At 40.9% G+C, this 27,855-nt stretch overlaps 1 protein-coding gene across 1 annotated transcript; it reads right to left on the reverse strand.

Moving 5' to 3' along the window:
* NDP (norrin cystine knot growth factor NDP) lies at positions 1–27,855 on the reverse strand. Its single transcript, XM_030576487.1, has 3 exons — positions 27,603–27,855; positions 14,633–14,988; positions 1–6,065 (listed from the first exon to the last, which is right to left on the reverse strand). The coding sequence occupies exons 2-3, from the start codon at positions 14,804–14,806 to the stop codon at positions 5,838–5,840; spliced, it is 402 nt and encodes a 133-aa protein (XP_030432347.1). The 5' UTR covers positions 14,807–14,988; positions 27,603–27,855; the 3' UTR covers positions 1–5,837.

Raw genomic sequence — 27,855 nt, forward strand, 5'->3', positions numbered from 1 at the left:
TGCTTATTCCCATCAACAAGACCCTTGAACTCTGGAGTACTGTCTTCTGAGCCATGTAAAGCATCTTTCTCCTAGCACGAATCACTGAAGCTTCCAGTAAAACACCCTGCCTGGCTAAGTAAGTTGGAAGCTGTTGATTACCTGTCCAGCATTTCTTTGAGCCACATGTAAAGATTTTGACCCATTACTCACAGAATACCAGGGATAGACTCATTATTCACATTTCCGACCACCCCTCTTTGCACTTGCACAATATAAGAAGCTGATCTGCAGCTAGTTTAAAACATTCTGTGCAGCATATTTGTTAGTGCACCTGTTTCAGTATCTGTAGTAGTGTAATCTCTCTAGTAAAGTTGTCAATCACTTGTGCTGCATTAATGCTTTTGTTTCAACCTTTGTGTTTCAAACGTCTATCGAGTCAAAGAAAGTAAGAAAAACACCCTTATAAATACAGACGCTCCATATGTTCGTGGTGATCTGTTTCAGTCTCCTGCCAGTACTCTGAACTTTTTTAACTGTTTGGATTTTCTGAAAAATACCTATGCACAGAGCTGGAGGGCAAATTCCCTGCTACGCAAAGCTCTCTTTTCTTTAGGGCCTAATCCCATTCCTCTCAAACTCCATTGCAAACTTTCCATTGACTTTAGTAGCATAGGAAAACGGCACTGAAATACACCTCACCTCCCAGAAAAGGACACACCAGCATTCTAAATAGCTCTTCTTCCCAAATAAGATGCTAAAAAGCAGAAGCAGCACTGAAGAAAGACACACAGAAGAGCAGGAGTTACTGCTGCAGTAACTTTTATTTTGTATTCTTCTTGCCTGTTCACAAAAACACATTTAACTGCAAATTATACATCTTGGTCTGTGTGTCAGTGCAAATCTGCTAGAGTTGCCCTGTTGCACACCTGTCTCTGAGATTATAAAATGTTTTAATTTGTTTTTTAATATATAGTAAAAAGCGCTTATTTAGGACTTGATCTGAAACCCATCAAAGACGACAGACTCCCCTTAATGTCAGTGAACTTCATATCAGGCCCCTTTATTGTACTTAGCATTGTACAAAAAGCTGACAAAAGCACTTGATTATGCCAAGCAGAGACAGCCAGGCTCAGGGTCTCTTATCTATAAAAGTTGTCCATGCTCACAAGCCAAGGGAAAGAATAATTAATGTCCCTGTGGACATCTTCAGGAAAACAGTGAGCTCTTAAGTTAATTGTTATTATTTATATAGGGACAGACCCAGCAAAAGCACTTAAACATGCATGTGACTTTAAGCACACAAGTGGTCCCACTTCAGTGGGACCATAGTACTCAACGTATGCTTGATTATGGTCTTTTTACTCTGGCACATCACAACGTCTTCCTAAAGGGGTCTCCGATATACAACATTAGCTTATAACATACTTCTTACACAAACAATCCCGATGAAGCTCTTCATTATAGTTCTTTTCTATGTGCCAAGTTTGTGTCTTTCTCTCTCTGGGCTCCATTAGTAAATCATTTTAATGCGATTAACCCAATTCAAATTGAACTATAGCACTGCTGATGCGATAGTATATGGTTTTAAAAAGTAAACTAATTGGGTAGCATGATGCTGTGTACTACACCATGGGAGATGTGGATACAGAAGAGATTATTGGGGTTCTGATTTTGTGGCCCACACATTAGGAACATTATGGAGCGAAAGGAAGAAAGGGGAGGATCCTTCTTCAGGAAGGGTGAACCCCAGTGGAAAAAGAAAAACCACACAGATACACACATTCAGATGCTGAGGAGAGGACATTATGGCAAAGAACCCACTCCTCAACAATATCTAGACAATTATCCCTTTCTGTTCTCGAGGAACAACATTATTACAGAGGTACTTAGAGCGTAGTCAAACCTTCAGAACATATCAGATATGTATCAAGTTCAATCTCATGCTAAGGAAACAAAGTCATTTAATTTTCATATTTTCTTGCACAATGAGTCAAAGCCTGTGGTCCTTTGTTTTCAAAGATGGTTGTTCTACATGGGGCACTTGAATCCATATTGTTGCACATAACTGATGATGTATGTACTTTGTTTAGTTGCCTAAAATGGATATGTAGATGTCAAAATATGGATTTAGGCGCTAAATTTTTGACACTTATTTAGTGACAGCTACAGTCTGGCTGCAGTGATACCCCCAGGGATGTTAGAGGAGGAAAAATGAACTGCATGACCTTTTTCTTTCTAAACATCATTCAGCCACTGAGTTGTCATGAAGTCCACTACTAATAATCATTTCAACTGTCTAGGGCTGGACAATTCCCATGCTACATGAAAACTGGGCCTTCAGTCCTTATCTTCTGAAGTCAATACGAGTTTTACCTGAGGAAGGGCTAGGCAAAAACCAAGTCAGAACTCAAAGATTTGGCTCAGAGTTTGTTATTTACCAATTCAACTTGTTTGCAAATAGGGTTGACACCTTCATGTCCCAACTCTATTATATTTATTTGACCCTATAATTAAGTAAAAACAAGTTGAAGTGACATCATAATTATTTGCCTGGCAACAGATTTTGAGGTCACAAGGAGATGACATCACTGTAGGATCAAGAGAAGGGGAAGGAATCTTGGGTGTGAGAGAAAGCTTTTGTTAAAACACAAATATCTTCTAGGAGACCTATTGTCACAATAATAGCTCTTGCATTGTGATGGAAAAGGGACACAGGAATAAATGTATCCCAAGTTTTTCTCTCACTATAAATATTCTCTTTTTTCTAAGTTGGCTCTGGTGTGAAAGTCTTTCTTTAAATCCCACCTCTCTTCTTACCAAAGAGAGGGAGAGCAACAGCACAACCAATGAGTTTTTCAATTTGGTATTATTCATCAATCCAGTCCTGTCTAGCTTGAGACATTGGCTACTGTACAGTAAAAGCTTCAAGCAGCAGATTCTTAGCCTGTGTAAATTGTCAGCGCCCTAATGACTTCAGTGGAGCTAAGGCTCTGCCCCTTGATGTCATGTGGTGGGGAAAAGGGGAGAGACACTGAATACCAGCAGTTACCCTTAAAATGTTTCCAATACCTTTGATAACTAAATAACATGACTTCAGCTCATGCAGAATTCTCTATCCTAAGTACAGGATACTTTGTATATTTTGAGGTAATAGTATGTAGTTATCAAAGATAAAACTGAAAATGTATTAGGGCAACCACTATAATTTTAGATTATTAATGGTTCAGATAATCAGGGGAATTTTCTATATAATTAATATGGAGACACGATCTTGTTGTGGATAATGAAGTATTTTAGATAATGAAGCTTGGACAGACAAAAAGACACACAAAAATGTTCCTTTGGGTGGGGGTGAGGGTCTTGTACAAACTAGTTACGTGATAATGCTCAGTACACACACCTATCTGTCATGTTCAAACCATTCATCGGATATGAAAAGAATCAACATCAGAATGAAATAATGAATCATGTCCAATGATCTCATCGTGGTCCTTCAGTCATGGTCTTGGCATTTGACTATGAGCTACATAGCTCAAAACAATTTGATTCACTCTTCATCCACAGCTTTAAGAGTTCTTATTTAAAACTGGCCATCAATGACAAGATACTCTCCAGCAGACAGGGGCTATCCTTTTCAGTCTATACCACCTATCTATCACTAATATCTATAAGTGTCTGTGTACATTTGGCCCCAGTCGTTTTCTACTTTTACTGATTTATATCCTGCTCCATAATTCAGCTGAGTATATGCCTGCCACTTGTCGCTACTTCCCATAGTACTCCTGGGGCAGTAATGGTCAAGGACATTGACTCTGCCTGGTCGACCACAGTAATGCATATATAAGCCATTGAAATGCTCACTTCCCAATTTCAGGCCACTTAATCTGTTTCTTTATATTAGAGAAAGACGTTGGGGGCTCCTTGAGCATGCTCAGTGGATTCCCTGTGATGTAACTGTCAAAAGCCTGGTTGCTATATATAGCAATTGTTCAAGACAGATTAGATGGCATACAACAGATGGGCTGCATTCTGGATTTGACTACCCACTCCCAACCTCAACCTCTGCCCCTCCTATTCATCATTGTGCAATGACATTCAGATTACTGCTGGAGTCACTACTGGACTTTAGCCATATTCCAGCTGGGTGTCAGTGCTGATTTGAAGCTGGACTGAATCTGGTATTATGAGCCATGAAAGAAGCTTCCATGAGCTCTCTACTTCTTTGGCTTTGACTGTCTCACATGGAACACCTGTTTAGGTTGATCTGGGTGCAGGGAAGAGATTCTGTAGCAGGTTGACTGTCCTACTCAGTATATCGCCATTAATAGGAGCCAAGATCCAAATAAATTTACATAGTTTCCACCTTGTGGAAGGCTGTAGGTAGGCTGTTCAACTGACCCTCCCAAAAGCTAACTGTTTAAGAGCAGAGCCAGCTTTAACTACAAATAAAGTAATCTACCACTCAGGGGCACCGTTTTTTGAAACTTTGCAGAGACAACGGCCTTCCAATAGTGGGGAGGGGTGCAGGGGGTGTACATTGAGGGCAGTGGCTTCAGCATATGTTACTGATCATGCTCAGTCCATGTAAGCATGCTCAGTACAAGCCAAGCAGCAAATTGGGGGGCCATGTGACCCGACCCCTCCCCGCCCCCAACATCACCTCTGTTTGCATGCCAGGCAACCTCTGTAACTCATGAGCTAGGCCTATTTCCTTGTACAATAGTGGTCCTAGAGGGGAAGGCAACTGGTGGTCAGAACCTCCCTTGCAGAGAAGCAGCATGATCCAATAATTAGTACACAACTGGGATTCAGGATCTGCCATGGCCTTGTTGTAGGCAGATCAATTACCTCCCTTGTGCCTCAGATTCTTTGTCTTTAAAACGGGGATATGATACTTACTCACTTTGGATAAAGTACTTTGAGATCTATGGATAAAAAGTATTCCTACATATTATTATTATTATGGCAGCTCTGGGATCTGTTCCTCCTGAGACCAGCCCAGTTTAAGAAGAGATTCTGTTTAAGAGGCTCCATTTTTAAATTGTAAACTGGTGCTTAGTTTCTAGTTTTTAATTAGTGCATTTTGTGACAGCTACAGTCTGCCTATAATGATCACCCCCAGGATATTAAAGGAGAAAGAATGAACTGCATGACTTTTTTCTTTCTAAATGTCACTCAGACACCAAGCTGTGATGCAATCGACTACAAATAATCATTTGAACCATTTAGAGCTGGACAATTCCCATGCCTCGTTCGCTATCCAGTTCACTTTTCTATAATTTATTTGTAATTTCAGCTAAACCACAGTTAACATAGTCCAGAACTTGTCTGCCAGATCAAGTAACATATATCCCTTACCATCAACGCAGTTCATTTTGAAGGGCAATATAATAAAATGACACAATAAGCAGTCATATGCAGGAATGGAGCCATCCTGCTTCCCAATGTCAACTCTTGTAGAATGTAGTATCTCCAGCAGACGGACCCTCGTTGTTCTCTCTGTGTGTCTTTATTGTTCACGGGCAACAAAAATAAAACTCCCATCAGTCCTTATTCAGAGCAGAAGAGAGGCTGAGCCTGAAAATATACCCCCAAAGTATCCTTTCAGGGGGAAAAAAGGGTTCATGTCTCCAGGGTTTTGTCTTCAGCACAGACTAGCAGGTGGATGTCTTTGTTTTCACAATCAGCATAATCCAGGGTCTCAGTGTCTTTCATTTTCTACCTCTCAAATCCAACCCAGCTTGATGAGCCCTGGTAGTAGGAATACTTTAATAGCTTGCTGGTGAGTTCTCAGTGGCTGGGGTTGCTTTCTGGGAGCAGTGTCCCGCCTCTCCTCATTGCAACTAGTGTCCCCCCTAGGAGTTGCACTCTTCACAATGGCAGGACAGGATGTAGCGGTAGGTAGCAGTGAGCCTCATGCCACCTGAGCAGCGCAACCTCATTGCTTTCAGCTTGGAGGTCTGGGGCCGGCAACAGTGGCAGGTAGAACGGAATGGTTGTTTTAGGACTGTGCTGAAGGAGACCATCGGCTCAGAGCGTGATGTCTGACTGCAGCGTCCCTCGCAACGAGCCAGCAGCACCATCTGCAAGATAGAACAGAGAAGGGTTAGGAAACATACACACACTCCATCTGTGTAAGTGGGTGGCCAAGGAATACAGACATGGAGTTCATTCAACTGTAATTGAATTTAAGTGTCTCAGGATTAACTGGGAAACACATGGTAGTGGCTCTTGACTGTCTAGTATGATGCATAACAGTAATAATGGATTGTGCCCAGTCCAGATTGTTCAATATTAAGTTTTATAAAGAAGAATCTCAACTTTCTTGTTTTTTAAAGTAAGTTTCTAGATCTTTTCTTTGCAAGGATCACTTTAAAGAGGTAAATCAATATAATGTAATGAAGAGATAATGTAATGAAAATATAAACCAATATAAACTCTTTGTTGGGTTTGAAAGCTTTTCACTGACTTTTCCTAACAATATTAAAGGCCCACTGGTCTGTCTCTTCTTCCACTGAATGAATTGTGAATAGATGAAGACATATTACAGACCTGGAAAGAACTAAAGAGCTTCCATGGTGATTACCCATTTATTTCCCTTCCAAACAATCTGCTGTCCAGCTGTGGAGAAGAGTAGAAACTGTGTTAGGCCCTGTTTAAAGGACAAAAAAAAGGGTGCTTTTTAAAACCATGTTAGCTAACTCAAGCTAAGGGTTATTTCAAACCACAGTAGCTAACAGTCCATTTAGACACAGTCAGTATTTAACAACTTCAAAGCTACACCATGGCCAACCAACATGATTTTACTGCTGGTAATTTGCTATGGCTACTAGATCAGCAAACTTTAGTTAGCCAAGACAGATTCATAGATTCTAAGTCCACAAGGGACCACTGTGATCATCTAGTCTGATCACTTGTGTAACACAAGCCACTGAACTTCCCCAAAATTCCTACCTTTGTCCAGCTCCAACTTCCAGCCACCAGACTGTGTTATACCTTTCTCTGCTAGCCTGAAGAGCCTTCTGTTATTAAATATCTGTTTCCCACGTAGGTTTTTATAGATTGCAATAAAATCACTCCCTAACATTCTCTTTGATACTAAATAGATTGAGTTCCCTGAGGCATATTTTCCAATTACTTATTCATTCTTGTTGCTCGTTTTCTGAATCTTCTTCAATTAACATTTTAACTTTAATTTTTCCCCCAGAATCCTGAGAATGCCAAATTGTGCCACTATGTCTTTTATCTGATTGCAAGAATTCTTTTTCAAAGATTAATAGAAAAGCATTTCAACTGAAATGTTACATGATCCATCATGGGATACATTACCATGTGGTGAAGAATATCTGCAAATGATAGTGTTCTTAGCACTGGAATGTTTATACATTTTTGGCTCCACTGTCCTAAAAAAAACCACGTTAATCTCACTACTCTCTGCCTAAACCTGCAGGTGTTGCCAGAAGCAGCAGAAAACAATGGAACTGGGGAACTGAACTGGGGACAGGAAAAATATTACACAACTGCAAAGTAGAATTTTTTATGTGCCAGCAAGAAATCTATTCAGAGCTGACGCTAGTCTTCCACAAAAAAGACACTTTTTTGCAATAAAACTGCATTGTAGTTGTTTAGTTAGTCTAATAAATTTAACATAGTGATTCTAAAACAAAGCATCACATTCTTTGAAGATCATATAATTGCAAAATTTTGCTCAGGTATCAATGGGAAGATAGTTTTAAAAAATTACCATGCACTAGAAAGCCTATGTTTTTTCCTTACAGCCTCTATTTATAGGTTACAATGTAAACTTTAAGAGTGGCACTGCATCATGGGAATCATAAACTTTGTAGGGAAAAAAAGTAGTCAGAATTCACATTTAGATGGCCTTTTAAACTCCTGGACTAACCTGTAACTTAACTTCCTCCTCATAAATCCCAAACATCACCCGTATATTTTGGCAGGTGTGCAAATGAGCAGAAAATAGCATGTACTTTAAAAGCTTTGCTTTGCCATGTAATCAATTGCAGCAGCATTTTATTGCAATGTATACAATAGTGAAATAGAGATTCCTCCATTAAATAATTAGTAATGCTATGATGGCATAGTGCACTAATAGAGTAAGTGTGTATATATAGTAGAAATGTATGGGTATTTTATAACCCAATATCCAATTGTGAGTTCTCCTCCTCCCCTACAAAACCATGTACATGTCATATTGTCATGCTATTCCAGAAGTACTAGGGTGACCATATTTCCCTGTGCTGAACATGGGACACCAAGTAAAATTACTCATATTCAAGTGAGTTCAATGGCAACCAATCAGAACTATGCAGTACAAACATTCAAATTAACATCAAGTTGACTGAGCCTGTTAAAAAGAAATACAGGGTAGTTGGATTCTTTTTATTTACCTTCTTATCTTTAAGGTTTTAGAGTTCACATGGGGAGGGGTGACTGACGCACACACACACCCCTACCCCCACACATACACAAGGGGAGAGGAGACACACACACACTCTTATACACCTCTCTCACTCGGGGGAGGGAGGGGGCGGGCGGTGATCAACCAACCCGACCCTCCCTGCCTGGTATTCTCTGCGGTCCATGCATGGCTAAGCCCCCTGAACGGACCCGCCTCTCCTGGTACCTAGTGCCATGTCTTCCTGAGGCAACACGTGGTGGACATGCAGGGTCATATGCCCCCCGCTTCCCCCAGATTTCTGCTAGGGTTCATACCTGAGCATGGCCAGCAGCAGCCTTTCAGCACTGTGCAGGAGGGAAGGGATAGGAGCTGCTTCCAGCTGCAGGGGAGGAGGCGCAGGGGGAAGGGATGACCTAGCATGTATCTTTGCAGAGCTCATCTCTTCCCCCTCCCCCCACCCTCACCCTCTGTGTGTCTGGAAGCAGCTTGTCCCTTCCTGCCTTCACAGTGTCAAAAGGCAGCTAACACCTCCAGGCTGCTGCTTGCCACCAACATAACCCAGCCGCCTCCAGCGGCAGTGTGGGCAGGAAGGGGTTAAGCCCTAAGGCTGTATTATGCACCAGGGCCCAGGGAATCTGACTGCAGGGGCTTTAAGGAACCTGGCCAGAGAAGTGGCTCAGCAGGGGAGGGGGCCTAGGGAATGGCACAGCCCTGTGCTCCCTGGGGGCAGGACCCAGGGTGGGGGTGGGGTGTGAGGTGCTAAACTCCTGCCCCAGGGGCTGCTGTGGAGCCTGCAAGTTTGGGACATGAACAGGCTGGAAATCTCTCCCCCCCCACCACCACCACTCCAGAGCTTAGCTGAGGGGTGCAGAGGCTTCCCCATGCCAGTGCTGTGTGGGGCTTTGGTCCATGCAGGGCTCGGCTCCTCCTGGCCAGAGCTCTGGGACAGAGGGTCTTGGGCTTTCCTGGGGTGCCAGCCCAGCTAGAGGCAGTGGGGGAAGGAAGGAGCCTGCCGCCCAGGGTGTCAGTAAGCTGAGCGCTCTAACTGGGGGCTGGGAGTGGGATGTGCCTCACCAGGGTGGGAGGGTATGGAGGAGCAGCAGGGCTGGGTAGGGGTGAAGAGGCAAAGCAGGGAGAGGACAGTGAGAAGGGAAGCACATTAAGGGGCAATGGGTGGGCAGCAGAGGCAACACGTAAATGGCTGCTACCTGGTGCCTGCCGGCACACACCAGCCACCACAGCTCGCAGCACGCAGTCAGTGCTGGCCAGAAACGGGATGAGGCAGGGCCCAGCTGGCCAAAAACTGGCACACAGAGGTACTGCACTGATGGACCAGCAGGGGGAGAGGGCCATCCCCTAGCGCTGCATCTTTGCCCTGCCACCAGCCTTGCATACCCACCCCCATCGATGTCCACTGGACCACCCCCCAACTCCGCTGGTGGACAGGCGGTTGGTGAGCCGGGATCTGGTTAGTAGTACTGATTGGGGACAAGAGACAGAAAATACGGGACAATTTCCCAGTTTTTCAGAAAAAGTCAGGACACCTGCAGGAGGGCTTAAATACAAGACTGTCCCTTTAAAAACAGGATGTCTGGTCACCCTAGGAAGTACAGTACCGCCTTCCTAATGCAATACAGGAATGATAGAGAGGACCATGATTGCTCCTCTGTACTGGGATTGAATCAGCTAAGCAAAAACCCCACCTTAATTTACAGTCAGCAGGACTCAACTATTCTGAAGGTTGGGTAAAGGAGAGGGATTAGTTCTTATAACACAATCAAAGATAATTACAAATGGGCGTAGAGCTTTTCCCTAACTCAAACCATATACTTTTGGGAATTCAAGCTTTTATTAGTGGTAGTATTTCTCATTTGCACATATCCCGTGACTGGCTGGGTCTGAAAGTGGACATGCTGAAAGTGGACATGCTGTCCTAATTTTATATCTGTAGTACTTCTGGCCTGGCATCAAGCTGGGATTACTGCAAATTTCATGGGATCTTTTTCCACTACCACTATTATCTTAAACATATACTAAAAACTCTTCTTACAGTATGTCTCTATCCAGCCTGGCCTCATCATTCTCAGATGTCACTTGCAGCACTCTTTTGGCACATCCAGAAAGAGTGCCTTATGACAGCAATGTAATTCAAGAGGCACTGATTCAAGAGGCATTGGGGATTCAGTGTCTTAGGGTCCAATGAGTCTTGGTGGCAGAGGTAAGATGGAATCTAAGACTGGTCAGGGAATTTAATTCATTATGAGCTGAAACAAATGCTTTGCTTTACCTTCTAGTGTTTCTTCTTGGTGTCTCTTCTACATACTGTATATAGTGTACTACTATGTTAGCTTCTCAGTCCTGAGGCCTGTGTTCAACATCCAGCTGAGGTCACAATGAATGGGATTTGATCAACCGAATTGCATTCAATGGACATATTAAATGTCACAGAAACACCTTCCAAGTGGACCCAATTGGCAGCCTCGAAGGCGAAAACAAAGCACTTGATATATTTTAGGGCATAATCTTTTTTATCCCAGAATGGACAAGAAAACCTAATAGAGATTTTCCATCTCTAATTTTGATGATTTTATGATGCAGGAGCAGGAATAACACAGATCAGGAAATAGGCCCATTAGCAGAACTGTATAGAAAAGTGGGTGTGCAGTGGAACAAATCCATCACAGAAAAAAGAACACAAATTTATAGTTGAAATAGATTATCAGTCTGTGTTCTACAAAAAAACAGTACAAGGGGCAACAACACACAAAAAACACACAGGTAATATAACAGAAACTCAGTGTTTCTACACTATATATAAAGAACATTCCATGCTTCTATATTTCAAATTAATATTTTATCAGACCATATTTTAAGACAGATTCTGAGGCCAAACTGAATAAGGGAATCTAATATTGTGCTAGCAGTGTATGGTAGCTTCAGAATAGTCACTCTCACAGTAGCAATGTCCTGGATCTACAAAATCTTAACAATATGAGCTCGTTGAAAAACTGCTCCAAAGGAAATTTTCAATATTTTTCCATTTTGCAGGGTTTGAAATGGACCCACTTTCCAGTTTATATGAAAGTTCTCACAATATTTTTATAGAAACTTTTAAACTCAAATGTTTAACAAAACCATTTCCAAAATTATTATGGAATTTACAGATTTCAAACAAAATTTTGATTAAAAATAGATTAAGATGTCACGGAAGCTTCTGCAAAATGAAAAATTTCAAAGATGTCACCAATTGTTCCACAAGAAGTTCTGTTTTTGAAGACTCATTTTTCATCAGAAAACCTTTTTATACCAAAATAGTCCCCCCAACTCTATTAATAGTTAAATAATAAATCTATTAATGATTCCAGAAGAAAGCAGCACTACATCATCCCAATGACCATAAACCCAATAAAAAGGGCTGGTATACCTAAGGATTTAGAGTGAACACATTCCATTTACAATCAGAGAAATAAGAGAAATTTTGCAAGATCTTGGACTGAAATCAGTATTGCCAACCTCAACAATTGAAAAATCATGAGTAACAGCCCCACCTCCTCCCAAAGAAATCATGCCATTGGCTTAAAAATCATGATTTTTTTTTAAATTTGCTTTCAGATTTCTGAGTCTTTACAGTATACTCACTTCACATTGGCTTTTCTCTGCCACCTGGAGGACTAGAAATGTTTGCTTTTAAGTGAAAGTGGAGATTTTCATGCAGTCTCTCATCTCCAAGATTGGGGATTAAGAAAAACATCAAATATTGTAAGACTCATGATAAAATTGCAAAATTTGGCAACATTATGAAACTCATACATTCCAATCCAGGATGCCCACAGGGTAAGGGCACAGCAAAGAGAGACACCCAAACAATAATATAATGAAAACTGCTGGCTCCTTACTGCCAATTGTGTTAATTCCCAGTGGGCTCCATAATCCCTGCAGCACAGGAAAGGGAAGTACTGCCAGAGAGGACATGGCTCAGGAGGGAACTAAAGGCTGTGAGTGAGGAGCACCAGTAGGCAGGAGCAGCAGCCTAGGAGCTATGGCTAAGGCTGGGCATTTTAGGTGCTGAAGAGCTGACAGCCTGGCTGTGAGGGAACAGAAGCTGTGGCTGGTGGATAGGAGACACGGGGACAGGCCTGATGAAAGTACTAGACTCTGTCTGGGGGATCTGCAGGCCAGCATGTGATTGCCTTCAGGAGAAGGATAGCCAGATCTGAATATCCCCAGCGCTAGACCTGGGGAGCCCCACCTTTGTATTCCTGTGCTGACTTGCCGTACAGGCTGAGTTGGGACTGTTGTGTTTATCATCTTTTGTTTGTAACTTGAACTGCACTTTGTATTTCTGGCAGCCCTAATAGAGCAACCCTTTGTTATTCATTTGCAACTATGGGCGTTTATGGGAACTCACAGAGGAGAGCTTGAAGGGCACCTACACAGCACTGGCATTCACTGTTCTCTTTTGTTGATCTGCGGAGCGGAGGAGGCCGTTCCAGCAGCCAACAGAGAACTGAGTGGTCAGCAGAGCTGGGTCAAAATTTTTGGACAATTTTTTTGCCAAAAAATGCAAATCTGGGTCAAACTAAACATTTTGTGAGTTTGTGTGTAATTCGCTAACTTGTTTTAGCTGAAAAATGAACAACAATTCTGAAAAAATTAAACACTGACATTTTCAACTTGATGTTTCAATTGTTTTATTCAAAATGACTTCTTGTTTTGAATTTTACGGCTATTTTATTTTTCAAAAAAAGGTTTAAAAACCTCAAAAACACAATGAAACATTTCTTTTGGCACAATTATTCCCCTCCCTCTACTCCCAATGTTTTGGTTCAGTCAATGAATCCAAAAAAATCAGTTACTCACAGAGTTCTAATGGCCAGACCATTGACCACATGTTTGAATGCGCACTGGTCTAACTTCTTCAAAGGAAATTAAGAGAGGGAGAAAGGGATCAGTAATGGTTCTCTCACTCTATGTCTTCCTTCTTGCCTCCCTTGTAATTCATGTCAGAAGTTACTGTAGACTATTTACAGGGGCTAATATAACACTTTGGCTCAAAGTTTTCCAAGCTTGAAATTTCAAATGAAAGATAGAAACATGAGCAAATGCAAAACAGCTCAAGCCAAAAGTAAAAATAGTAATAATAATAGGCAATACACCTATCTCCTAGAACTAGGAGGTACCTTGAAAGGTCATCGAATCCAGCCCCCTGCCTTCACTAGCAGGACCAAGTACTGATTTTTGCCCCAGATCCCTAAGTGGCCCCCTCAAGGATTAAACTCACAATCCTGGGTTTAGCAAGTCAATGCTCAAACCACTGAGCCATCCCTCCCCAGTGATCCAGCTGAAATATGGTAGAAAAGCAAAATTGACAGGTGAAAAATCACTAGAAATTAAATAGTAAAACATGTTGAGAAGTTTTTCAGACTCTTTTTCATTACTTTTGTATAGCTTAATTCTTTACCTCAAGCCTAGCCAGTCAAAGTGCATGTCTTATGCGACCCATATTAACTGAGTTTGGCCCAAACCAAAACTGGATTTGAGTTTATAGGAAGTTTGGATTGTGATGATTTGACCTTCACACCTAGACCCCTCCCTATAATGGGTTGTATCAAAATCCTAAGCAGTGTTAGCTAGTGGTCAGTGTACTGGACGTGGACTCAAGAGACCTGGATTCTACTCCTGGCTGTGCTAGCAGCCTGCTGTATGACTTTGGGAAAGTCACGTCACTGCTCCGTGCCTCCGTTTCCCAATCTATAAAATGGGGATAATGATGCTGCCTTCCATGATAAAGCACTTTGAGATCTCCCAAGGAAGTTTCCAGGTACAGTCCCAACACCACGGGACAATTCAGATCTGGATGTGAAGTCTGTGGCTCAGGTACCTGTTTACATATCACCATTTCTTCTCATTTCTTTGGAATCAAATATTCACTCTGAGTCAGCCTGAACATTGAGGGAGAAAGTTGAAAGGTGAACTGAGATTCCAACCTTAGGAGCATTGTACAAGCAACTCAGCTTTAATCTTGCTCCTTTAAAAATGAATCTGATAACTATTGTTCACAAATTCACATACTATGTTGTTGAGAAAGCGCGAAACCTCTGATCTAAGCATTCAGCTTCCTGCTCTATGTTTTTTTGGTACTGATATTTCTCATCAGAATAACTATTAGCTGGTTTCAGAAATATTCTTGATAACAAAGTCCTGGTATCATTATTTTAAATAGGTACTTACCTTTGAGTTACACTTGTACAATGGATGACTGATGGAATCAACATAGTGATGCCTCATACAGCGACCTGGGTCTGAGTCAATCATGAACGAACTGTCCGTTTTACTGTCCGTGTCTCCCATTATTGCAAGAAGGGAGAGCATGGAAATCGAAGCTGCTAGTACATGATTTCCCATTGCTGAAGAACTTCTCAGTAATAACAGCAGAGGGAGGTAGAGTATTAAAAAAACTCTAAATACTGGGACTCAGTTCCTTTCAAGAAAGATGAAAGACCTGGTTTAAGTCTCTTGGCTGTCATTGTTCTTTTTAAGCTGGCGTTTTGTTGAGGTTGTAATCCATCAAAGAATCTTCTACATGGCTGGAACAAAAACAACATAAATTACAGTCCTGACCCCCCCAAAAAGCCTGCAAGATAAAAACAGACATAAATAAGGCTCAGGGGATTTCTGTTAACCAAAATATTTGTCACTGAGCGAACCTCATTTTCACTGTAGGTACAGTATACGAGATTATGAAGGAGAAGGTCAAGGTCTTGTTACTTTAAGCACTGCTCTAGCATTTTAATAATGATGATATTAACTTCCATGATCACAAGTGCCATAATGCCAGCACTTTTTACTTTATAATGTCTCCAGTGGGTTCACTTTAGTACTGATGATTTGTAACACAATTTAGAATTTCTGCAGATGAAAGAGCCTGCCTTCACTTAAAATGCTAAAGGGCATATTTCAAGGAACTAAAATAAACTATCTTCTGCATTAAAAGATGGAAATTCTGGCTCAGGTAGCGTGTGAAAATGTATTTGGAGGTCTCATCCCAGTCTCTAGTGATCATACATCCACATCAACAAGCCATCACACAATTTGGCATAACTGTCAGTCTTTATTCAAGAGAGGCCTGGGACTGGAATGGAAGGGAATTGCGGGTCAAAGCTGAAGTACATTAGCAGTGTGCCCTAAAGGTATGTCTACACTGCAATTAAAACCTCCTGACTGGCCCATGCCAGCTGACTCTGGCTCACAGGGCTCAGGATAAGGGCTGTTTAATTGTGGTGTAGATGTTCAGGCTCAGGGTGGATCCCAGGCCCTGGGACCCTCCCCTGCTGAGGGCTCTAAGAGGGGAGGGTCCCAGAGCCATGCTCCAGCCTGAGCCCAAGCATTTACACCACAATTAAACAGCCCCTTAGCCCAAGCCAGCTGGCGTGGGCCAGACATAGGTTTTTAATTGCAGTGTAGACATACCCAATAGAGAAGGTTGCAGAGCCCCTACCTACATATCTGGCTGTGGTTGGTGGTCTTAGACCTTCACTTTCATGAGCACCAAATTCACCCACAGAAAGGTTTAAAATTTTTACTTGCTTGCTCATCAGGTTGCACTTCCTGATTTTCACTCTCCTCATCATTAATTAAGGAACAAGATCTGAAAAATACATTAAACTGCATAACCTCCAAGTACATCCCAGCGATGCTTTGGAAATACATATCTGCAGATGAAGTCACAGAGACAGCCACGTGGTCCTCTGGATTTCTGGTCCATATTGGAAAATGAGAGATATCCCCTGGACAACAGAACACAGAACCCCCATCAAAACTGTTTGGAGCTTCGTTCTTACAAGGTAAGAATGACACTTTCCTAAATTTCTCCATCACAATCTCTTGAAAGATCCGTTACGGAGCCAATAGTCTTGAGCTGGCCATTTAATTTTATATTGACTACAGATATAACCTGATGGAACTGTAAATTATTGGACTAAACCAGGGGCGGGCAAACTTTTTGGCCTGAGGGCTGCATCGGGTTTCATAAATTGTACCGAGGGCCAGTTAGGGAGGGATCATGTCCTGCCCCCCCCCATCTGCCCCATTGAACCCTCCTATTCCCTGATGCACCCACCTCCCCCGGGATCCCTGTCCCATCCACACAGCACCGTTCCCTGACCGCTGACCACCCCTGGACTCCCCCCCACACCATCCAACACCTCCTCTCATTCCTGACTGCCCCCCCCGGACCCTGCCCCAATTCAACTCCTGTTCCTCCCACGACCACCCTGACCCCATCTACCACCCCAAACTCCCCTGCCCTCTATCCAACCCCCCACTCTATGCCCCCTTACTGCGCTGCCTGTAGCACCGGTGGCTGGCGGCGCTACAGCTGCACCATCCAGCTGGAGCCGGGCCACGCTGCCACCATGTAACACAGAGACCGGGTCAGGCCGGGATCTGCAGCTGCACTGCCCCAGGAGCTCACAGCCCTGCTGCCCAGAGCATTGCACTGGCAGCAGAGCAAGTGAGCTGAGGCTGCGGAGTAGGGGAGGCAGCAGGAGAGGGGCCAGGGACAAGCCTCCCAGGCAGGAGCTCAGGGGCCGGGCAGGATGGTCCCGGAGGCCAGATGTGACCCATGGGCTGTAGTTTGCCCACCTCTGGACTAAACATAATTTAGATAGCAAGGGAAGCCTGTAAGTAGCATTAAAATAGATGGACTTTCTGAGCAGATATAGCTGACATGATAAAAAAAAATATTTCTCACAGAGCTTGTTGCCCATTTGATAATATAACGTGTTTTTATTGCATAGCCGTGGTAAGCTGTTCCAGAGTTTATACAAATTTGGAGCCAATGTTCTTCAGGCTAAACCTGGACACATGAAGTCTCTACCTACAAAGAAGCGTAATTCTAAAATATGAAAAATATTAGTCAGGCTATTCTTGTATTAGATGTCAGGAAAAAATGCTTTTTTGTTTTCACGGCAATGTTCACTTGCTGATAAAGAAAAGGAAGAATAACTTTAATGTAAACTTGTATATGTTACAGACACCAACTCCTTCCCTTGCCTTGAGATATTTCCCAAGCAAATGTTTTTCAGCTGAAGAGAACTGACATTGAAAAAGAGATATTGTACAAGCAAAGTAAAAGCTTGAAAACCCTAAAGTCTTAAGGAATTCAGATTTGTTTGTGAACTGTCCTACTGATGTCAATGAAACATTCGCTGAGAATTTAGCAATATATGACAGAAATCCAAGACATTGAGCTGATCCCTGCATAGAACAGGAATGTGCCATTGTGTCTAATTATTTCTCACAAAGAATAGGGCACCCAGTCTTTTACTCTTCCTCTTAGCTCCCTCTGCTTACCTAACATAACCAAGCTGGCCAAAATATTGTTCTTGGAAAGGTCTCTCTCTCCAACATAATTAACTAGTACTACTAACCCAGAAATTTCCTCTCCAGCCAAATACATTCACCTCTAACCGCACACCCTCATTTGCACCCCCAGTAAATATATGGCTAGAGGGCCTCAATTTCCACTATATGTCTCCCAACAGATTTCCCACCTACTAGCTGCCTTCCCAGTCTTCACGTTGCTTTGCATGTGGAGTGGCATGACTGTTGAAGTTAATAGATATGGCTAAGACCCAAAGTCCTGACTTGATGTGTGAAGGCCTATCTCCCTCTTTTTTAAGAGATACCTGGAGGACACAAAGACTAACTAGGAAAATGCAACTCATGTTAGCCAGTGTCATGGAAAGTAATAGATTGGAATAAAGGGGGAAACACAGGAAAGGAGAAAAATCTGTTAATAAGAGGATATTTTAGAATCTCTCTCCACATTGTCCACACAGATATCAATTACTCAGAACTGAAGTTTCCTGTAATCATCACTATACACTGATCTAGGCCTTCCTGTGTCCAAATTTAGCAGCCTGCATGGAACTGTTCCCTTCCCCACCTTTTTGGGACCCGTGCATACCTTTCTGTCCTGGGACAGAATAGGCAGGGAACAGGAAGAAGAGGTCTACACATCCCTTGTACCAACATAGCATAGTATCCATACAAAACATTAATATAGCTCTCAGTTTGTATTAATATAGCTCTAATAAGGTGATAAGAGGGGAGCAACTATCTTAGGAAATCCTGGAGACATAGCTCCACTGGAACAAGAGGGGAGAATTTAAAAAAAAAAATAGCCAGAAGAGAGATCTTAGATAGAAACATAGCCCATATTTTTGGAAAATTGTGTTCTACTGAATATATACATGGTATAAAGCTAAATTTGTAACGATAGGTACCATGATTGTATATAGAATCATGATAATTGCATGTGCAAATAAGTTCTTATACATCTATATAATTATATAACACATTTTTCTAACACTAAAAAAATGGAATTTGTGTCCCATGGGACATTTCAATGTTTGGAAATGAGTTTCTCTTCCAAATCAGAATGATAAAATAAAAATAAAAAAAAATTCAGAAGATGAAAAATTCTGAGCAGTTGCAGTTTGGAAACATGGAGACAAAATGGTTCAACATATGGAAATGACATTTTTCATTTCAAATCCACAGGTTTTTTCCTTTTGAAATGTCAACTCAAAACAGAATTCTATGCGTTAATTCTCCTAATAAAAAAAAATCAGGGTTGTTGTTGGGTTGTTTTGTTTTGTTTTTTGTCAAAAATCAACACTCTTACTTGGAAAATTTCTTTTTCACTGAAACCATAGTTTTCAATGGAATTTTTTTTTCACACAAAAAATTTCAACCAGCTCAAAGTTACTCCCAGGGCCCCACTGACCCCTACAGCAGCCCAGGATCAAAAGGGTGAAAAAGTGGGCAGGTGAAAGGGTAGCTTAACCACCCTGAGCTATAAGTTTTGTGCTGTGTCTTTTAGAGGGACAGCACAAAATTTCACCTTATATGAAATAACATCATAGTCAGATAGGAATATGTGATGAGGTTACATTTTAATTTGGATGTATGTAGAAGTACATATTTTAAAAAACAAACTAAAGCCGTGAACTCTTACCTGAAAAATATCTGATTAAAACTAGTTTCCAATGGAGCAGTCAAAAGCACTTCTCAATAAAGGCTAGTTCCCTGCCAAATTTTAATTCCCTGCTTGTAGTATTACAGGAATATGGTAGTATTCCTTTTAAGAGTTTGTGAGCCTTCTAGTGGCACTCAGTGTGTTCCAAGTTGTAGAAGATGGCAGAACACGGTCAGAGCAGCAGTTTGTATACATATTGAGGCCTTGCATTTTGGGTATATTTAGGAAACACAATTATTTTGATCCCATCATCCCATCATGTGGTTCTTTCATTTTGAGTTTGTTGTGTATACAGCAAAAGACAAGACACTACTCAGAGTTGTGTCAATACTACACAGAAACAAAAAGTGTCATAACATTTTTGTTATTATATAAAGAATATATTTTTCACTGTTCTTATACTCAGAAATGCTGCTGTGATTTTGGTCAAATTTTTTTTAAACAACTTTCGAGCAACTTTATTAACCCTGGAAAAGTTTACATCAAAAGATTACAATTTCGGAAAGTTATAAACTTCCCAAATCTGGGTGAATATGGAACTATTTAGGCTGTCTACATTATATAATTATATAGTTTATATAGCTATAATTATTTCAGAGAGAGAAAGGCCAGTTAAATAGGAATTATTTTTGCATTTCAAATTGTTATGCCTTGCCAGTCTCTATATGGTCAGGGATGTGATCCTAGCAGTGCATTCAAAACCCCTGTCCTGTGTTGTAGTCAAATTTTAAAATGCCCAATGAGGTCAGCTTAAATCAGCTATGCTACACTCAGCTTGAAACAGGTGAATATATAGAACTGACGCAGTATAAAAAATATTTCCATTCACAACTGAAATAGGTTTTTTTCCTCCTTCCTGAAATGGTACAAATACTAAATTAAACATTTGGGACCAGATTCTTGCGGGTGTAAACCAGCATCTCTTCATTGATGTCATGAGGCCTATACTCATTTACATCAACTGAGAAACTGGCCCCCACACTGACACATGGTAATCCAAGTTAAATTTAGGTTGAAATCCCGGCCTCATTGATGTCAATGGGAGGTTTGCCATTTATTGCATGGAGCAAGGATTTTACCTATTGTATACAACATTTCAATCAGTGATACTCAGACCTCAGTGGTTCAGGAGCCAAATTAGTGATCAACATTACCCAAAAGAACCACAGTAATATGAATTCATAGTTTCATTTACTATATATATAGATATATGTAATTCTCGCAGCAAAATAATTGACCAAGTATCTATCAACTACAATTGGTTAATAACATAGTAAAACCATCCTGATTGGTTAATAATTAAATCACATTGCTTTAATATCATGTGCTGCAAAGAGCTACAGGAGACACATTAAAGATCCATTTTCAGCCTGAGTATCATAGATTATTAGGATTGGAAGGGACCTCAAGAGATCATCTAGTCCAACCCCCTGCTCAAAGCAGAACCAATCCCCAAATGGCCCCCTCAAGGACTGAACTCACAATCCTGGGTTTAGCAGACCAATGCTCAAACCACTGAGCTATCCCTCCCCCACAATGCAGATAGACTGCCCAAATGTGAAGGTCATATCTGCTGATTTCTGCCCACTCTGCTCTCTGTGACTACCCCTGCTCCAGTTTTAGTAAACAGATTTCATTTTCCTCTGTAGTCTGCTTTTCAACATTCCTACTATGGTATTGTTTTTAATATATTGAAGTTGGTGGACCTGATTCTCATTTGCATTAAGGCCACTTGACAACTGACAATGCCCTAGTCATGTAAAGGGGCTGTATGTTGGGTGTAAATCATTTACTTCCATTTTAACACCCTGTAGTATGAAATTGCCTTAGAATCAGATCCAGCATGCTAAGTATCATCTACTGTAGGAAAAGAGGCTACTCATTTTTAAATACTTTTTAACGCCCCTTGCTTTGGAGTGATGAAAATGTTAGACACATTAAAATCTTTTGAACACTGTGATTTTTGAAAGTCCATCGTAGTATCTTTAGGAATCTAGTGAGGGACACCGAGAGCCTCAGTCTCCAGCCTCTTATACCAGTCTCAGTTCAGTGCCTCCAGCAGCAAACCAGTGTAATGGAATAGTGAAAAAGGCACAGAGGCTCAATAAGGAAAAGACAACTAACTGAAAAGCCAGAGCAGAGAAAATAAGAGCTTGAAAGAACAAATAAAGACAAGAGAAAGGTAAATGGGCTAAAGGAGTACTTAAATCTCTGGATCTTCTAGCAAAGAAAATGCATCTTTTAGCAGTACTGAGACAGTACCATAATTTTCATCCTACCAAACAGCAAATGTAGAATGCTAGGCTTTAAAAATGGGATGATGGACTCTAACGCTGAAGATTCAGAAACTTTCAATTATTGTCATAACATTCAAAGAAACCTCACAAATTTCATTTTCTGATTCAAGGCTTATATGCTTGTCTAATATTGCAGTACAAAATACCAGTGAACTAGAAACATTAGTGGCATGTCATATTACACTAAGAGGAGTGAGGGAAAAGTGAACAGTATTTGCAGCAACTATAGCACAAGATCTCCGTGCTGCAAATACACATACAAGTAACTGTATGAACGGGAGCTGTGCCATTGAGTTTAAAAATACTACTGACCAAAGACAAAGCATAAGTGTTAACAGGATTGGGGCCTAGTGCATGAAGTGGGCCAAACTAAGGTGAATAGCTCTGGAACCAGGTGAATAGCATTCTTTTTAAGTCTGCAGGAGTATTGCCCATCCTTTAGTTGCTGTGGGAAACAGATACAGTCCTTCATGACTGCAGTCTTGAAATGGTGACCAGAAGTGGGTACTATGGGCTGCCTGGCACACTGCCAGTGGACAGATCCAGACAGAAATGTAGGAAGGTTTTTAATATACTCCCAAAGAAAACCATCAGTGGACAAAAGAGGGGTTGTATTTTTACCCTTTCCCTTCATGCTGCCAGGAGACTTTAAATAGATTCCCCTAGTAGCTTGTGTACAATACCTCCCATCAAAGCCCAAGCACCGGTCGAGCTTTGTGGCAAAGCCTCAGGCAAGTACTGATTTTGATAGAGATGCACTAAACTTGTATTCTTGCATTATTCTAATTTTGAATGAATTTGGGGCAGTTTTGTAAAGGGTAATCCAGCTCCTGCAACGAGGAAACGAAAAGGGAAGAATACATTTTCACACCTTTTAGTAGAGCAAATGAACAGCATCATTTATGAGTGAAGTTCAGTGCATAAGATTGATTTATTTTTAATAGGGAATTGTAGCTCTGCACTGAATACACTTCTTCACAATAACTCAGACAAGTGTCTGTCCTCCTAGTGAAAATACTCACATCCAAACTTTGACTTTGGCTTTAGTTTCTATCGTTGACTCTACTTTAGTCTAACAGCTCAACATAATGTTTGTACAATGCCTTTCACGATGGGGTCCTGGTCCATGACCAGGGGTCCTAGGTGTGATGGTGATACAATTAATAAATAGTAATAATAATGTCATGAAAAAATACTATTGACCGAGTTAAAAGTTGCCTTGAGACCTAGCACTGCTTGAAGGCATTAGAATATGTGTACGGTATATTTTGGAGCATTACAAAGAGGTGGGAATTTCTGATTCTATGGTATTTATTAGGCTAGATGCCTGTTAAGTAAGATCTGATTTTATTTATTTGTTTTTAGGTTCTGAGAGAGCTTCAGTTATTAGCAGCCATCGGAAACTCCTTTTCTTCTGTCCTCTCCCTAACACGTTAGGGACCAAATCCTGTACTCTTTTATACTCTCAGTCCTTGTTCAGGAAAAATTTCCATTGATGTCCAGAAGAATTTGACCAAGTGAATAAAAAACTGATTACGAACTGCAGGATTTGGTTCATGATAGCAATACATGCATTGTAATAAGAGGAACCGTCCAGTTCCCACTCAATCTGAGCCCCACTGCTATGACAGTGATGCAAGTATCACTGTCCTGGTATGTTTAACCTTTGCCAAGCCATAGCAGGAGCATTAACTCCAATCCTTAATCTCATATGTCTTAAAGGGCAGCATAACCCACATCGCCTCTACAGTGCCACTCGAAAGTGGTTTACAGCTCAGTTATAATATGCATGCAAATCTTAGCAGCAGAAACCTTAACAATGATTGATGTAAAGAAAAGTTACTAGAATAATATTGATCTTCTGGAATTTCTCATAGCTGTGTTTCCTTTATATTAGTTGGTCTAAGTACTCTGCAAACAAATGGTGTGATACAAGAAGAAAAACTTTGTTGCCTACAATATAAGAGGACTCTAGTCAGATATACCACACAGTATAAATCCAGTAAATAGGATGAGAGCTGATGGTGTTTAGAAGTGGTAGTGCCAGTGCTACCCGAATTCTATTTGAATTAGATTATGTGAAAAAAGAAGGAATATATAGACTACCAGCTGCTCAAAGGCTTACTACAACCTTGCTTTTATTGTTCTGCTAAGTTAGAGATGGAGCATCAGAGGGATTCCAAACATACCATTACTGAGAAATTTTAATATGTTCCACGCTGACACATATAAAAAGGAAATAACAGCTGATCATAGTCAGAGCAGGCGACAGCACCTCTCAACATGCGTGTACAGAATTGTGGGAAATTAGGACGATCTGGTCATCTGCAGAGAGACATGTGAATGAGCTAATCTGATTACATCCAAACTTTTATCGAGGAATTAACATGAGTTACAGTGCTATAAGCATTCAGTGGAAAAGCCAGACAACAGTAAACAACATAACAAAGGATAGAGAGCAGTTGAATTGGGCACTACTATTCACTCTCTAGTGAGCCAAGAACATGAGGACATTCCATGAAATTGAAAGGCAGCAAATTTAAAACTGATGAAAAGGAAACACACTTACAACACACAAACAACATACAATCAGCCTGTGGAACTCAAGTCCCCACGGTATCATTGAGGTCAAGAACTAAGATGGGTTCAAGAAAGTATTGGACATTTATACAGCTAATGTGAGCATCCAGCATTACAATAATAAAAATTTTTAAAGACTTTTGGAAGGATTACAAACCCTCATGTTTAGGGCATAAACCAACCAACTTCCTGATGGAGTTAGGAAGAAACCCCTGTGGGCAGGTTATTACATAGCTGCCCACTATGGAGTTTTTGATACCTTCCTTTGAAGTAGATGGCTCCAGCCACTGTCAGAGACAGAATATCCAATAAACTGGGCCAGTGGTCCAATCCAGAATGATCATTCCTCTGATATTAAAACCAAGAGTGCCAATTATCTCCTGAAAATGGCCAAAGTGCAAGGTATTAGAGGCACAGGGACTTTCAATTCAATTCAATTTGAAAAATATGTTTTCTTTTTAAATCTACTATAATTTTTGTAAAAATAAATGGCCTGATGACTTAACAACAGCACCACACTGCAAGCTTATGTCAGGGACATCCAGGCTGAGGAACAACCTCGAGTTTCTCACTTCCTCATTCTTTTCAGAGCAGATAAGTCAGAGAGGTGATTTGGTCAGATCTCAGGAGATACAATGAATGGAGTTGACTACACGAGTACTTCTTGTTGAATGAGTCATGGAGCATACCTCACATCCCTCCCACCTGAAGGAACGGTGTTGCAATCTCACCAATCAAAGTAGAAGGCAAGGATAAACTGGCAATTTCATTGACTCCTATGGCACATCTGAACCTATTTGGGTTAGACAGATTGCTACTGTGCAGCTTAACCATGCTTAGATGGCTGAATGGAAAACTACTACTATAAACAGCAAACGGTACTGGAAATAGTGAATGGTGATATTGCTATGCTATCCAAACGAGGGTAATTTACATACATGCATCTGTTTAAAAATGAGTGGTGTGTGAAAAAACTGAATTCTAAGAAACCGCACTGGTAGGCGATGATCTGAATAATGATCTCATAAAAGAGTGGCACAGTAGCTGGCTGACATCCATAGTTAATTGGCTTCATAATAATAAAATTCCATTTTCATTATGTAAACTTGTAGCAACAAAATCTATTTAATCCCCTTTATGTTTTATCTGAAAGATACTCAATGAGATATTTATCCTGGAAGTAAGATTTCATTATTCCAGCAAGAGAATGTCAATGTATATGTCATATGGGCCAGATTGTGAATCTCTGATTGAAGCTGGTAAGCAGTTACTCACAAAAGTAGTTTCATTGAAATCCATGGAGCTATTCATGTCCATAGCTGCTCATTAGCATGAGTCAGGGTCTCACAATCTGAGCAGAAGCGAGTATTACTAGCAATGAAAAAAGCAGATCCCACGAAAACAAGTTGTTCTTATAAATAAGGACAAATAACAGAACAGTATCTGTTATACCGACATGTACTGACCCTGACAGGCATCTGGGCTGCTTCCATTAGGAAATCATTACATGATGCAGCACTGGTATCAAGTGAATTTGTACTTAGTGTTGTTTTAATTTATCACTTCAAATGTGCTCTTTAGTTCCAGTACACACTGACCCTTGCATGCACCAATTATGACAGGTTGCATTGAAAGTTACTACAAATTGCTAATAATCTTTGGCAGCCATATGACACTCTTCATCTTTAAAAAGAAGTACAGATATTAATAAATTCACCTTCTCAGGTAGGTCCAGTAGGGATGTACTATTATGCCTTTTCTTACAGACCAGGAAATTAGGGTGACCAGACAGCAAATGTGAAAAATCGGGATGGGGGTTGGGGGTAATAGGACCCAATATATGAAAAAGCTCCAAATATCAGGACTGTCCCTATAAAATCGGGACATCTGGTCACCCTATAGAAAATTGAGGCAGAGAGTTTAAATCAGCTTCAGAACTGAGATTAGAATTCTGGCCCCATGTCCCATGTCCTAACTGCCAGACCACGTCTCTCTCCCTCCAAAATGAATATTCACCTCCATGTAAAACACTTTTCTCACCCAAGCTTTCTTTCCAGGGCTGCTTCGTCAATTCCAGGTAATTTCATTCATATCATTCAAGTGAAAATGGGATGCCATTGTGTTTTTTGTGGTTATTGCTATTTAATCCGCTGATTCCAACCTTCCCAAGATTCTTGCACTGACCTGAATCTCAGCAGCTACATGGGACTTTTTTCTTTAATCAAGTTCTGATTGGACTTTATCCATTACAGTGGGCATCAGTTATACAGTACTGTGATATATTATTCAGTTCACAGCCATAGTCTTCTTTTGTCCCAAGCACATAGAAAACAGCTCTGTTCATGCTTCTTACAGTGACACTCTTCTTAAAGAGACATTTTACCCTGCAAAACCATGATTTCAGGGTACTGAAAGAGCCTTTATATCTCCTGGCAGGCGTTTTGAGGTCTCATAAATTGTCACCGAAAGCAGTGCCCTGCTGAGCATCCTCCAGTTCAAGCTGTCAAACGCACATCCACACTGCATTATTTGTTGTGCTGAAGGGGTAAACTGACTACTAAATATACCCTTCAGTGCTACAGCCAAGACAAACACTGTCGATTTCCTCGTTGCTTTTAGCCAATCAAAAATGACATACATTAAATCCATCCTAATCCATAACCAGTGCTATGCAATCCATGGCAAAGCTGCCCAGAAGTTTGGTTAAATAATAATGTGCAAATTAAAAGTGCTCCTGCAAAGCATGACACACAAAGCTAGAAATAAATATTGCCGATTGTTTCAAATTATTCTAAGCACTCCAGCAGATAACTGGCAAGAGAGCAGCATATATAAGTAGTAATAAAAGTAAACAGTTCAATTTTATACTAGCAGGCTTGGAGCTCTATTGTAATGGGACAAAGACAGTCCTGGAGATACTATAGTTCTTTCTATTAATTCAGGACAGAATCAAGTGCCTCCATGCCTCCCAAATTTAAACAAATGAGAATCAATGCAAAGTTACAAAAAGAAATGTATTTGATCGTTTTATCCAGAACCACAGTACACTGCCTGTTTTTCTTCTCAGAGATTTCACATAGACATCCTCAGACAGATGTGCAATTAAGGAAATAATAATAAGATGATGTAGGTAGGAGAACTGAAGTCATTTTTAAATGAATACACTTTATTTTAAACATGCTATCTGGTGAACATGTATTTGTCAAATAAAAAAATTAAATGCTTAGTTTAAGTACATGTAATACCCAAAGTATGAGTAAGCATTTATTTGTGTGCATACCTTTGGAAAATGTGCCGCTCCTTCCTTCCCTCACACTCTTCTGAGAGCGAAAGAGAGGTCCTGTTACTTCCAAATGCTTTTGTTCTTCTGTCCCTCTGTCACATGGCTTGCCTTTTATATTTGCAACACACAAAAGTTAGAGCTGTTGTTTGAGAGAGAGAGAGAGGGAGAGAGAGAGGGAGAGAGAATGTCAAATGGAAAAGTGCCATTGCAGTCATATATCAATCAGGCGAGCGGCAGCAGCAGCTCACTG

The sequence above is a fragment of the Gopherus evgoodei genome, chromosome 1 (genome assembly GCF_007399415.2).
Source record: "Gopherus evgoodei ecotype Sinaloan lineage chromosome 1, rGopEvg1_v1.p, whole genome shotgun sequence".
Lineage (NCBI taxonomy): Eukaryota > Metazoa > Chordata > Testudines > Testudinidae > Gopherus > Gopherus evgoodei.